Source organism: Lissotriton vulgaris, chromosome 1_1, assembly GCF_964263255.1.
Source record: "Lissotriton vulgaris chromosome 1_1, aLisVul1.2, whole genome shotgun sequence".
In the NCBI taxonomy this organism is placed as follows: domain Eukaryota; kingdom Metazoa; phylum Chordata; class Amphibia; order Caudata; family Salamandridae; genus Lissotriton; species Lissotriton vulgaris.
The window spans coordinates 1,329,610,055-1,329,625,215 of record NC_141685.1 but is presented as its reverse complement, the minus strand read 5'-3'; the positions used below and the strand labels follow the sequence as shown (position 1 = coordinate 1,329,625,215).

General features: G+C 43.0%; 1 protein-coding gene across 2 annotated transcripts in view; it reads left to right on the top strand.

The window, feature by feature from the left end:
* The window catches only part of SENP1 (SUMO specific peptidase 1), a 195,765-nt gene that overhangs the window by 93,741 nt on the left and 86,863 nt on the right, over nt 1–15,161 (top strand). For both annotated transcript variants that reach the window (XM_086966231.1, XM_086966241.1), the window contains one exon: nt 11,666–11,769. In XM_086966231.1, the coding sequence (XP_086822357.1) occupies nt 11,666–11,769 (104 nt within the window). The remainder of the gene's footprint in view (nt 1–11,665; nt 11,770–15,161) is intronic.

The following is a 15,161-nucleotide window of genomic DNA, read 5'->3' as shown; positions in this document are numbered from 1 at the left end:
TTTTTCTTATAAAAGATGCAGTCTAGAATTAATTAAACGCCCGTCATGCAAAAAGTAAGATTTCAACCAAACAATATCTTGTGAAATGGAGTGTTTGAGACTTTCAGTGCTGATGTGTCAACTTACAATAAGACACAGAAACTAGTTAAGGTTTAAGAGAAGTGTATTAAATACAAAGGCCCGCGGAAACGGTGCCGGCAGAATGAACACCTGAGGCAATACTGACAGAAGTTAGATAAGGCAATTCTATGACAGGCAAAGTAAGTAACGTGAGTCCAAACAGCCAATAGGAAAGGAACCATAGAGGTCTACAATGTAGAAGGGTTTACAGCAACTGGAACGCTAACCTAGGTTATACAGTAATACATCATCTCCCCCTTTTGGAAACACAAAGTGAACAAAAGACTTAATTAATACATAATAAAATCTCTGAATTTGCTGGGCATTTGTGATAACCTACCATAACTGGTGCATGTGGCTTCAAAAACATTAGATGGAGAAGAACCATCATTCTCCAATTGAGTGTTACAAACCTCATTAACTTCAGTAGTTACAGTATTCTGGATCACAGGTGTATTCAGACTTTGGTTACCCTTTTCCACATCACACTCACCACCAGAACTTACTGGGATATATGCTGGAAGCGTGGAAAAATTGATCTCATTACTGGAAGCTATTGATTTTGACACTTCAGAGATGTTTCCTGCATTATTACAACCAGTAAGGTCATCACCCCAAAAACAATCAGACTGAAAATCAGGCTTGGGAGAACTTGATTTGGACAAAACATCTTTCTGAAACATTTTAAGTTTAATGACGTCACTCTTATTTCTCCAACCCAATTTATCCAATTGAACTGCGCCTCCTGAAGCCTCTACAACTTCGCAAGGTTCATAGTACTTTGACTCTCCCTTCTGCTTCACAAACTGCTTCATCACAATGACACAATCTCCTTTAGCAATGTCTTTGTTGACAGCTTTATGAGTCTTGTCATGGTATGCTTTTGTCCTCATTTGCTAATCACATATATTTTTCTTCACCTTTTAATAGTCTATCATTCAAAGCTGTAAAGTCTTTTTCCCGTTTTTGAAGAATTGAGAATTTGGGAGAAATGTCTAACAGATTGCCTACTTCTCATAAGATAGAATGGTGAAAAATGTGTAACTGTGTTGACCGTGTTGTTGAACGTGTCCACTCTTTCCTGCGTAAATTCAACAACAGGTAAATTGTTTGAAACAGCCATTTGAATGCCATCCTTTAAGAAACGGTTAACTCTTTCTACTTGCCCATTCGATTTAGGGGAATACAATGTTTTTTTTTCCCTGGAAAATGCAATTCTTCTTGAGGAATGCAATCATCATTTCAGAAGTTAGTCTTTTCCTGTTGTCTGACACAAGTACGTGTGGCAAACCACCTATAGCAAAAAGACAATCTAAAAACGTTATCACACTCTTGGAATCTATAGTAGGCAGAAACTTGAAATAAATCCATTTGCTATAGTAATCACAAACAACTATCAAAAATCTAGATGAAAATTCCAATGCATGAAAAGGTCCAGAAAAATCAATTGCAATTTTACTCCAAGAAAAGGTTGGTATATCCACCAATTGCAATTCTTGCACCCTGGGCTTCCAATGTTTATCGGATTTCAAACATGTGGTACAAGAATCAACTTAGGAGTTAACTTCATATTGTTTGAGAACCTTCTTGGTTAAGGTAGAACCAAGATGGGATTTGTGGGCCTTTTCTATGAGTAACTTTCTCACTTTAGGTGGGGGTGCAAGCAAATCACCTCTTAAAATGAAACCATTTTCTATGCTTAATTCATCAGATAAATGTGCGCATGTTTTTAAATCCGAACACAAATTTCTAATTGGTGGCCACGTACTGGTAATAAATAATTTAACTTTGCTTAACACAGGATCTTCATTCAATTGTGTAATCCATTCAGACTCTTCACAAATTTGAGAAAACTGATTACTGCAATTAATAAATGAAACAACACAATCAGTGGGGAAACAGCCTGAACAACGATTTTCTAACAACGAGTGGCCTGAACAACGACTCATAAACAACGACCTGAAACTGAACCACGACCACCTCAACAACTACTACATTAAACAACGAGTGGCCTTAACAACGAATTATCAACACGAGCAAAAATGTATATAGATTTTAATCTACCAAGTGCGGCCAATAGATGGCACTGTAGAATTGTTTTCAGATGTTTTTATGCTGACATGTTTATTTTAAAATCGCCAAAAATAGTGCATTTGGTTTTAATTTTACTTTTGATATGCCGCAAATTAAGTTAGCATCCTAGTTGTGACCACTTTCACACTCCCAGATTCACAGTGACATTCTGTGTGATTTCTGTGATGTTGCACTTTTTAATTCAGATTCTATTGATCAGTGCTAAAAAAAAAAGTTGGTTGGATAATATATAATCATTTGAATAACAGACCACCCGGCACTTCCGCTTTATTTATCAGTTTCTAGCATTTTTTTTTCATCACTGCGATCGCCCTTTTCGTCAGGTTTCATTAATTTCTTTTCCTCAATTCTTCTGTCTTTTCTGCAATGAATCCTGTAGCTCTAGGAATGGCTCAGCTACGAGTATTTTCATGTTTGATGACAACATCCTAAGATAGCCCAGTTCCCTAAGAAAAAATAGATTTTCTTTAATCGGACGTCAATACCAGAAATATTTTTATTTAATTCAAGGCTGGAGATTAACAATTAGTAGCAAAGTAAAAAATGACATTAAAAAAAGAGGTAAGCGTCTACGTGTAAAAAATAGTATTGTTAAAAAAGAAAAACACAGTAAGAATGGCATTTTCAAATATAGCAGGTTTTCATTTACACCAGGTTGAAAATATGGGTAGATTCGGTTTGTATGTCAAAAGAATGTTTTCGTGGTTCAGTTAAGTCGTGGTTCAATACTTAGTGATTAGCATTTGGTCGTTCTTTAGCCTTCGTGGTTTAGGCATTCGTGATTTCAGTGGTAGTTGTTTAATCATACAACCAATCCGTGTCATCATGCTCTTTGGTGTTGTCCTAATTCAATGGAAGACGCAACAGAAAATCAGCTCTAACATTACATTTGCCTGCAATATGTTTGATGGAAAAATTATACTCTTGCAACTTAGAAAGTAATCTAACTAATCTTGAAGAAACTTTACCATTTCCCCTACCACATCCGTCCATTAGAAACGTTAGGGGTTTATGAATGAATGAATGAATGAAAGGAAATTTATAAACGACAACTAAGCCCGAAGGCATCAAGGCGCCTAACCAAAGAAAATCATAAAAGGCAAATCCAGAACTAAGGGTAGGCTTTGGCAAATAGCCACGTCTTGAGAGCCCTCCTAAAGGCTTGTCTTGAGGGAAGAGATTTAATCTCAATCGGCAGAGTATTCCACAACTTTGGAGCCAAAGTTGAAAAAGCTCTGCCACCCGACTTGGCTCTACGAACACGGGGGACTGATAGCAAGGATTTATTGGCGGAGCGCAGAGTTCTTGAAGGGGAATAAGGAGCCAACAGGTCCCTTAGGCCTCCAGATCTGTTTGTAGCCAAAGCCCAATAGATCGAGCATAGGGACTTAAAAGAAATCCTGGCCTCGATTGGAAGCCAATGCAGTGTCTTTCTGGCAGCCGAGGCAGAAGCCCGCTTAGGTAGATCCAGAACAAACTTGGCGGCGGCATTCTGCACCATTTGAAGTCGCATTAACAGACCTTTGTTAATGCCTAAATATAAGGCATTACAATAATCAAGTCTTGAGCCTATTAATGCAATTACAACTTGCTTTCTGGCTTGAGGGGACAGGTAAAGTTTGATCTTCCGCAAGATGTTTATTATACCCCAACATGTGAAGATAGTCCTCTTTACTTGCTGACCCATCCCCAGGGTAGGGTCAATCATGACTCCTAAGTTCCTGGCCAGGGTAGTGGGTGTCGGACACACGCCCAACGATGTAGGCCACCATTCCGCCGACCAAATATCCTCCTTTTCTCCGAACACCAGAATTTCTGTCTTCTCGCCATTAAGCTTCAATGAATTGCAAATCATCCATTGAGCAACTGCCTCCATACAGTGTCTAAAATTGGAGGCAGCAGAGATGACAGGTTGGGCAAGATTTCAATATCTGCGTGTCGTCGGCATAGGAGACTACCTCCATCCAATAAGATCTAATGAGCCTGGCAAGTGGGGTCACATAGATGTTGAAAAGGGTCGGACTTAATGGCGACCCCTGAGGGACCCCACAATGCACAGGAAGGGATGGAGATGGAAACTCCCCCAGCTTAACTCTCTGTTCCCTCTGGCCGAGAAAAGAGGCCAGCAAACTAAGTGCGGGCCCCTCCACCCCTATCTCCCTCAGCCGAGATGTTAACACTGAGGGAGACCGGGTATCAAACGCAGCCGTGAGATCTAGCAGGATAAGGAGAGTGGTCTGGCCCTTATCTACTCTGGTGCTGATGTTGTCCAGCACAATGGTAAGGGCCGACTCCGTGCTATGCTCTCTCCGAAATCCATGCTGCGAGTGATCCAGAAGGCCAGAGGTTTCCAGAAAGGCTGCAAGATACTGGCGACCAATGATCGGTGACCAATTCAAATTTCCTACCCCAAAGGTACATTTTAAGTTTCTCCACCGCTCATTGTGCTATAGTTTATTTCATCTTCAAGTAACCGTCTAGAAATAAAAGCAATGGTATGTACCTCACATGCGACCTTTTGAGTGAAAACTGCTCCAATGCCAACAGAGCTAGCGTCCACTGTGATGATATTGACACCTTCGGGATCATAAGGTTTTAAAGTGGGAGCATTTAGTATAGCTTTTTTGATCACTTTAAATGCAATATCCTGATCTTTTGACCATGCAAATTTTACACCCTTGCGAAAAAGAATACATAATGGTTCCAATTTTTCTGAATAATTTTCAACAAAACGAGAGTAATACTCACTTAGGCCAAGAAATGACCTAAGGGCATCTTTATCACAAGGTTCAGGGGCATCCGTTATAGCTTTAACTAAGTCCAATTTGTGCCTAATGTCATTACCACTCAGAATATGGCCCAAATACTCAACCTCTGTCTGTAAGAATTTACATTTGTTCTTTGCTACTGTCATCCCTCTTTCGCTTAACTTGTTAAGAAAAACATCTAGAATTTCATTATGTTACTCAACTGACTTGGCATGCATTAGAATATCGTCTTGGAATTTCTGAACCCCAGTCACGCCTTCCAAAATGCATTCCATCAACTTCTGGAAAACACTGGCTGAGGAAGCCAAACCAAACGGTAGTCTCTTAAATCTATACGCACCTAGGGGAGTAATAAATGTAGTTAACTCCCTTGACTCTTCCGCAAGTTGTACCTGGTGGTACGCAGATTTGAGGTCTATAAGTGAAAAATACTTTGATCCATTTGTGGCTGCTAAAATCTCTTGTATTCTAGGTAATGGAAAACAATCCACTACAATGTTCTTATTTAAAGACCTCAAATCTGCACATAAGCGGACCTCGTCATCCTTTTTTTTAATCAAATCGATCGCGGAAGCCCCTTCCGATGAATTAGTATGTTCAATAACATCTTCTTCAACTAACTTGTTAAGAAGATTTTGTAAATCTGTTTTGACAGACAAAGGAATGGATCTTACCTTGTGCTTCACTAGTACAGCATCTTTTTTCAATTTGATGGCATGTTCGAATCCTCTAACACAACCAATCCTATCCTCAAAAAGAGTCTCATACTGTTAATAATTTCTTCCAAACTATCAAAAGACAGAGAATTAACAGAAGAAATGACTGGTTGCACGAAATTTTCATCTAAAACAATGAGATCCTCCGCGCCTGGTTTAAGAATTATTCCCAATTTCGCTAAATCTTTCGAACCTACTATATCTCTACCATTTTCAGCAACATACATTTTTGTAGGAATCACCCTTCCTTTGATGTTCAAGATATCATGAAAATACCCAAAAGCATTAATCTCGAATTCTCCATAAGCTTTAGGATTTGTCAGTTGCAAATAAGTCTGTGTTAGGCCAATATTTATTATATTTCTCATCAGAAATTCTAGTTATTGGAGATCCTGAATCTGCCATAATTCTAACTTCTACCTCACCAATGTGTACAAATCCTAAGGGACCTTTAATATTATCTGAAGGATCATTGACTGCTAAAACAATATTTGAACACATTCTCATCAAAGTCATTTACATAACTGACCTTTACTTTCTGAAATCTTTGCTGTCTGAAATTATTGCACACACTAGCAAAGTGTCCTACCTTCATGCACTTCGTTCATTTCCTCCTTTTTGCTGGACATCCTGGAAAATCAGCTTTATGGTTCTTTGAGCCACATCTAAAACAAACAAAAACAATTGAATCAGTGGCTTTGTTTCTCTACTTTTCCTTTCTTAGGTAGTATTACTTTTCTTAAGATCATGTACGACATACACTTCTGGTCGAGATTGCTTATCAGAGGACAAAACTTTAGAAGTCTCAAGCGACCTTTCAATCCCTTTAGCTATATCAATAGCTTCTTGTAACGATGGATTTTTACATGACAATAATCTTTCTTGAATTTTCTTTTCAAAACAATAAAATACTAACTGGTCCCTTAAATATACATCCACCATCTCATTGTATTCACATTTTGTAGCCAAAACACGTGAAGCTCCAATATATTCTTCAACAGTTTCATTTTCTAACTGTTTGCGCATAGCAAAAAGACGACGACCAATCATTGTTTGGCTCCTCTCCAAACTGTTTTTCTAATCGTTTTAGCCCTTCTTGATATTCATCCAATGGAATGAATTGTCCTGGAGGAACCTCATATTCTGGTAAACTGTCAAAAATGTCCTGTCCTGCAGCACCTAGCAAACCGTATAAAATGGCTCTCTTTCTCTCTGGCTCATTCTTCTTTCCGTCTATTGCAACTAAATTGTTTTCAAACGCCTTAGCCAGTTCCTCCATTTCATTACCGGTTTTCCTGGATCATTCAAAAATGCAGCAGGTGCGCTAATATTAGTGTTACTAGACATTTCAAAATTTTTCGTTTCTACTTCTTTTTTTACTAAAAACGCTATTTTGACTGAATTAGAAGACACAATGTTAGTAATAAATAAGCTTATTCTAGGAAGAAAATCGATCAGGAAAAATATAGTCTATAACATGAGATCAACAACTGAGCTGACTTGAATAAGTAACGTGAACATTTACGTTATTTTACCATAAAAGAATTTGGACAAAGAAACAAACAATTGAGAAAGAAAAAGGATACCAAAAATGATCCTTGTTTAACAAAAACATGTGTTGCTTTACCTCAGCTTTCAACATATTTGTTAAGCATACTGTATTTCCTGAGGAAACTGACTGCGCGCAAACCTGAAGTACACAAAATAGAGTCACGCTGAAATCTTGTGAACACGCACGATCACGCTGTAACTGACATAACCTTTTGACAGATGCAGCTGAAAGGAACTGTCAAAACACAGCTGACGGACGCGATGTCGAAAACACCAACTGTCGTAGTCGTGCGCACGCAAAAACTCTGCCTGTGACGTGAACAAAGACCTTTGAAGCTGTGAGGAATTTTCAACTGCCTCAGCGAAGTGACAACGATGTTGACGAACACCAACTGTCAACCTCCCACGTCGAACCATGAAAGAAATACGACAGACATTTAGCACTCGGAATTAACACAGGCAAAGAATGCAAATTCGTAACTTGCCTGAACAAATTCTGCAAGAAGCTTGACAATCTCCTGAGCTGAAGAAACGATGTCTCATGACTTGTCAGTCGGAGTGTCTCGATTCAAACAAACACATTATAATTAGTGTGGAAAATTATGCCCCATACAATAAAAAATAAATATCGACTTGCCTTATGGGAAACCACTGAAGACCGGAAAAAAATCTTCATGAAATAAAACCATCTTCGGCGGGCCTTTGCTAACTTCGAATCACCGTCCTCGTCGCCATTTGATGTGTCAACTTACAATAAGACACAGAAACTAGTTAAGGTTTTGGAGAAGTGTATTAAATACAAATGCCCGCGGAAGCGGAGCCGGCAGAATGAACAGCTGAGGCAATACTGACAGAAGGTCGATAAGGCAATTCTATGACCGAGATGAGAACACTGCTCCACCGTTCACAATAAGAGACCCTTTTAGCGCTCCTTTTGCTTAATAGAGTACTCTGCCCTTTCCTGGAACCCTTCCTAATGGTGATGGATGCATGACATTTGCACTGGTTCATATTTTCATTCCCACACACACACACCCCACACACACACACACAAACCCTCCTCACACACACAAACCCTCCTCACACACACAACCCCCGCACACACACAACCCCCGCACACACACAACCCCCGCACACACAAAACCCCCTACACACACAACCCCCTACTCACACAACCCCCTACACACACAACCCCCTACACACACAACCCCCCTATACACACAACCCCCCTACACACACAACCCCCACACACACACAACCCCCCCACACACAAACCCTCCTCCCACACACAACCCCCCCACACAACCCCCCACACACAACCCCCACACACACACAACCCCCCAACACACACAACCCCCAACACACACAACCCCCCCACACACAAACAACCCCTCCACACATACACACCCCACACACACCCCCACAGACACAACCCCCCCCACACACAACCCCCCACACAACCCCCAACACACACACACATCCCCCAACACACACACATCCCCCAACACACACAACCCCCCACACACAGCCCCCCACACACAGCCCCCCACACACATAACCCCCCACGCACACAGCCCCCCACGCACACAACCCCCCGCACACAACCCCCAAACACCCACAACCCCCCCAAACACACACAACCCCCCCCACACACAATCCCCCGCACACACAACCTCACACACACCCCCCCCACACAGATACAACCCCCCACATATATACAACCCCCCACATAGATACAACCCCCACATAGATACTACCCCCCACATAGATACTACCCCCGCATAGATACTACCCCCCACATAGATACAACCCCCCACACAGATACAACCCCCCACACAGATACAACCCCCCACACAGATACAACCCCCCACACAGATACAACCCCCCACACAGATACAACCCCCCACACAGATACAACCCCCCACACAGATACAACCCCCCACACAGATACAACCCCCCACACACAACCCCCCACACACCACCAGAAGCACACAACCAGAAGCACACAACCAGAAGCACACAAGCACACAAACACACAACCACAAACCACAAGCACACACAACCACTCAACCACACACATCCACACTCTACCACACAACCACAACCACACACACAACCCCCAAACACAACACACACAACCCCCCACACACAACTCCCCACACACAACCCCCCACACACACAACCCCACACACACAACCCCCAACACACAACCCCCCACACACACAACCCCACACACACAACCCCACACACACAACCCCCCACACACACAACCCCCCACACACACAACCCCCCACACACAACCCCCCCACACACAACCCCCCCACACAACCCCCCACACACAACACCCCCAAACACACCCCCACACACACAATCCCGCACACACAATCCCGCACACCCACCACAACCACACACACAACCATCTATCTATCCATCCATCCATCCCCCTCACTCTATCGCCCTCACTCTTATCTGTCTAACCCCCTCACTCTATCTGTCTATCGCCCTCACTCTATCTGTCTATCGCCCTCACTCTATCTGTCTATCGCCCTCACTCTATCTGTCTATCGCCCTCACTCTATCTGTCTATCGCCCTCACTCTATCTGTCTATCGCCCTCACTCTATCTGTCTATCGCCCTCACTCTATCTGTCTATCGCCCTCACTCTATCTGTCTATCGCCCTCACTCTGTCTATCGCCCTCACTCTGTCTATCGCCCTCACTCTGTCTATCGCCCTCACTCTGTCTATCGCCCTCACTCTGTCTATCGCCCTCACTCTGTCTGTCTATCGCCCTCACTCTGTCTGTCTATCGCCCTCACTCTGTCTGTCTATCGCCCTCACTCTGTCTGTCTATCGCCCTCACTCTGTCTGTCTATCGCCCTCACTCTGTCTGTCTATCGCCCTCACTCTGTCTGTCTATCGCCCCCACTCTATCTGTCTATCGCCCCCACTCTGTCTGTCTATCGCCCCCACTCTATCTGTCTATCGCCCCCACTCTATCGCCCTCATCTATCTGTCTATCTATCGCACTCACTATCTGCATGCTGAGGTAACCTAGCCTATGATGTCATCTAGGGGTAACCTATCCTATCATGTCATCTAGCACTGTTGTCTCATGCTGTGACCTGTATTTTATCACTGCTTGTACTTAATAAACAGATGTTAAACAAAAGTGAATGCTGAGTGCCAGAAAGGCTCTGGCCATGGTTTGAACTGCATGGAAACCGGAGAGGTATAACCCACAAGAGCTATGTGTTTTCTTGAGTTAGTAGGAAAGGGTTTTTCTCAATCAGTATCCAGTAGGGGCTCCCCTGTTGTGACTTCCTCCATCACTGCTTGAAACATAAGATGGAAAAACACTTGCCAGTCCCGTTCAGAGATTAGCTTGTTCACTTCATGTCCAGCAACTGCTGTATTCGACTTTCCAGAAAGTAAATCTCCCTGTGTATGGAATCCTCTTCTGGGAGGTTGTCAGCCTAAATAGTCCATGGGGCCAGATCCCTGTTAGGATGTGGTCCTAATTTTAGATTACTTCTAGCTTCAGAATTCGAGAGCCGAGCTACACAATCGTTTCCGCCTATAAAGTACTCTTCATGAAAAGAGTATGCCACTGTGCCTCATAGTTGTGCCTATCGTGCTATACTAAGTGGAATTACCATTAATTGGTCATACAATTTTATTGTAAAGCAAAACAAAAAACGACTTGCAGTGATCTGCTACATCCCCTTTGACCTTTCACTACCCCACCTTTTTGGGCTCATAAACTATTACTCCACTTTATATATTCCACAGGTGATCCTCAGTGCTTTGAAGTTGGCTCTCAGCAGTTAAGTGCTGTAGAAATAATCTACAGTATATATTCTTTCATTAGTGAGGAGTGTAAAGTACTATGTTCCACCCTAGAAGCAGTGCACTTATACTTTGCACAAAGTGGCATTTGATGGTTAATCTTCTGTTCAAAATGTTATTTATTTGCTTTTTGAAGTTATCTATATTGCACATTAAAACTCCAGGTGGGAGAACACTTCACAGAATATGGCATAGAAATAACATTGAAAAAGAGAAAAATTACCAGAATTCAAGTCTTCAAAAAGATATTGATTGGTATGTTTGTAGTGCAAGTTTGGGAAGACCAGATAAACAAAAGAGTACAGATTATGAGCAGTCTTTTAGTGCTGTTTAAGGTCTCTTTTGAAAGCGGACATTGATGTAGCCTGTTGTATATGTTCCTGTATCGCATTCCAGATTATGGTAATTTGGCAGAAAGAAAAGGACTGTGCTAGTGTAGGAGAATTTATGAATCTAATAGTGTCCAACTTGAGCAGAAAGTTCTCTTTCTACCACAAATCTGAAGATTTTGAGGAAAATATTCTTGTTTGTTAGGTGAATCAGTGATTTTTGTCTTTCCTGTTGACAGACTGTTCGTGAAGAAGAAAAAGAAATGTACCGGCAGCTGCTAGAGGTTGTCACAGGGAAGTCTTTTTTGACCACAACAACACCATCTGTGTTTCCCTCCCATTTGTAAGTTTACAGCATTTGGTTAGTGGTGTTCGTGTGATCTAGTATCCTTTGGTTTTCAAACTAAACCAGCCATGTTCCATTTGTTTTGTAATGTTAAATCTGTTTGCTTTAGTTCTGAGTTTTACTGTACCTTCCATATTTGCTCAAAAATCCTTAAAGACTTGGAGGGGGGGTATACCTTTCAGCCTACCTTTAAAAGCAATAAGGGTAATTTACTGTTAGTTGAACACAAGTTTGCAGCATGTTATAAAATATATATGGTGCACATTCTGTTGCTCTCTAGCGTTGGGTTTGAAATATTTTAGTTTATTCTGGCTTCACATCATACCAGTCTGCTTAAGCTCCTATAATCAACAAAAATACCTCCAGGAAGCAGTATTGAGGCTTGGGCTTTGACTTTGCTCCTGTGATGATAATCTAATAAATGCATTTGGTTTAGCAGTAGTTGTGTTAGCCCACTTAGGAAGTAGTCGCAGTGCATTGAGGTGCAATCTCTTTACATTGCAATGTAGGTCAATGCTTATCACTTTCAGTGTTGCACCAGATGCAGCAGCATGTTGCTACAAAAAAAAATGTGCACAGCAATTATTGTTTGGTGGTTGACGACGTCACATGTCTAACTCTAAAAAGGCATCTCATGTTTTATCTTTTCCAGTGCAAAGTGCCTTTGTTCCTTTTTTGGCAATCTGGTTCGCCACTTGATCCCTGTCCAGCGAAATGCCTGGGAAGAGTAGCGCCTGCAGTTAACATCCTGCTTAATCCGCTGCTCAATCTCTCCCTGATCACGGGAGAGGTACCTTTGGCTTGGAAACATGCTTTGATCTTGCCGCTGCTCAAAAAGCCAACCTTGGATCCCCTTAACGCTAACTATAGGCCGATCTCCCTCCTCCCTGCCCTGGCAAAGGTGATTGAGAAACATGTGCAGTTCTCTATTTCCAACTTTATTGAGAGCAATAACATCTTACATGATTATCAATCGGGTTTCCGTGCTAATTTTAGCATGGAGACAGCCCTTCTTGAGATCACCGATGCCATCAGAGAGACTCTTGACCTCGGGGGTAAGGCTATTCTGGTTATGCTGGACCTGTCGGCGGCTTTCGACACCGTCCCTCACGACGGTCTCCTTTTAAGACTCTGGGAGATCGATCTTCGTGGGACAGTGTGGAACTGGTTTAAATCTTTTTTGACTGGCCGCGACAAGTGGTCTGGGCACCTCCGTTCTCCGCTGAAATGCCGCCGCTAGAGCTGGGGGTTCCCCAGTGGTCTATCCTGAGCCCCACCCTTTTTAATATCTATATGGCCCCTCTGGCGGCGGTAGCGGAGTCCTTCGGTGCCCGGATCATATCTTACGCTGATGACACCCAGCTCCTTTTTACGTGTAAGAAGGGAGAGGCTTTTGATGGTAGTCGGATCAAAGATTGCCTGGGTGTGGTCTTTGACTGGTTTCGGCAGCACAGTCTGAAATGCAACTCCGATAAGTCGGAGCTGCTCTTTATCGGATGTCCGCCTGATCCCAGCTGAAAAACATGGTGGCCCCAGGACATGTTTCCACCTGATGTGGCCTCCGCAAAAGCAAAAAACCTTGGTGTGTTGTGTGATGACGGCCTTTCTTTCAGACCCCAGATCATCGGGTTGTCTGGGAAATGCTTTGGAAGTTTCTTCCGTTGCTGTCTCTGCAACTCAAAAAAATCATTGTTCAGTCTCTAATAGGATCGCGATTGGATTATGCGAATGCCCTTTATCTAGGGCTGCCTAAATATCTGCTGGCCCGTCTGCAAATTGTGCAGTACTCGGCGGCAAGAGCCATTTTTGGTCTTCCGCGTAGGGCAAAAGCCTCCGAATTGCTTAAGAGACTGCATTGGTTGCCTATTTCTAAAAGAATTACTTTTAAGGTTTTGACCCTTGCTTTTAAGACCCTTCATTCGATTGGCCCCAAATATATTGGGAAGCGTATGGCCTTTTATGCGCCGAGGACGACTCTACGGTCGGCCTTGTTGGCCAAAGCCGTTGTTCCTCCTATCAGACTCGCCCGGATCGGAGGTCCCTCCTTCCGATACTTGGCTTCACGTTGCTAGAATGAGCTTCATGTTTCCTTAAGGAAAGCCAACAGTCTCCTTTCCTTTAGAAAGGAGTTGAAGACCTGGCTTTTTTTCTGTATGATTTCTTTCGGCCTCTGCGAGTAGCTGTGTTGTGTTCTCTTCTCCAGTTCTCTTTGCCAAAGCGCCGGGACACCCCTTGGGGTAGCCGTGCGCTATAAAAGAGACATAACATAACATAACACGATGCATGTGTAATATGCTTTGCATAAGAGTCTCTTCACAGCCTGCTCCCTGTAACTATCTACGAGTGTCATGCCCATCAGCGCATTAGTCACCCTCTTTCATGGTCTTAGGCTGCTTCCTATACTCCCATCTTTCTAATCCCAAACCCGACTGCCCCCTCCCCCATGATGGGAATTATATTGGCAGTGTTCTTCATATGCTGGAGTGGAGCATGTAAGTCTCCCTACCCCGCTGTGCATGGCAGGGTTAGTGGTAGGTGAAGGCACAGTGTCAGCAGCCTTTCTAAGCAGCGGTAAGGTGTGGGAATCCACATCCGGTAGAAGAAGGTGGGCAAGAATCTGAAGAATGACACGGTTGGGTACAAATGTAAATGTGATTGCTGGGGACGTGAGCGTTGGTGGCTGCCACTCTGGTCCTTCTCTCCATTCCCTGGTAATTATGGTGTTTGAATGGAGAGAAAGACAGTAGTAGCAGTCTTGGTCTACAGCTTGGTCAGGGCTTTTAGTGGAGCTGTAATGGTCATCTGTGGGTGTAGAGATAGTGCACCTCTTTGGGGGCGAGGTTGGGGTATTGATTGGATGTCTCTTGGCAAATTAAGGCCTAGGCTTCATAGTTCTGGTGCATTAGGAAAAGTTCTGCAGATGGAGGGCCCCAAAACCAAATGAAAGGTGAGTTGTGAGTGCAGATCTGATGTGTCTCTATACAAGTGAAGAGGGAGAGGTGCACCTGTGTGAGTGCAGGATGACTGTATGAGTGCATGGTGAGAGTTGTGCCTGTGCAAGTGTATATTGCCCTTGCATCACTGATAGGTGAGCAATGTACCTGTGCTGCATGAACCAGATCCTTGCTTGAGTGAAGGGAAGGGGACTCTCAGTGTATTGTAAGAGTTGGGCCCTTCTGAGTGTATGATGAGCAGTACTCTTATATGTGTGCATAGTGTTGGTATGTGCCTGTGCAAGCTTGAGATGGGTGCCACTGTCTTGTGTTCCCCTCCCCCAAATTTTAACAGGAAGTGAATCGCCATTATAACTGCATATCATTAGAAGTCTAATTTCCTTCTATGCCTAGGAGAGAGGGACAGAGCAGTAGTTTTGCTGAATATTCGGTCTT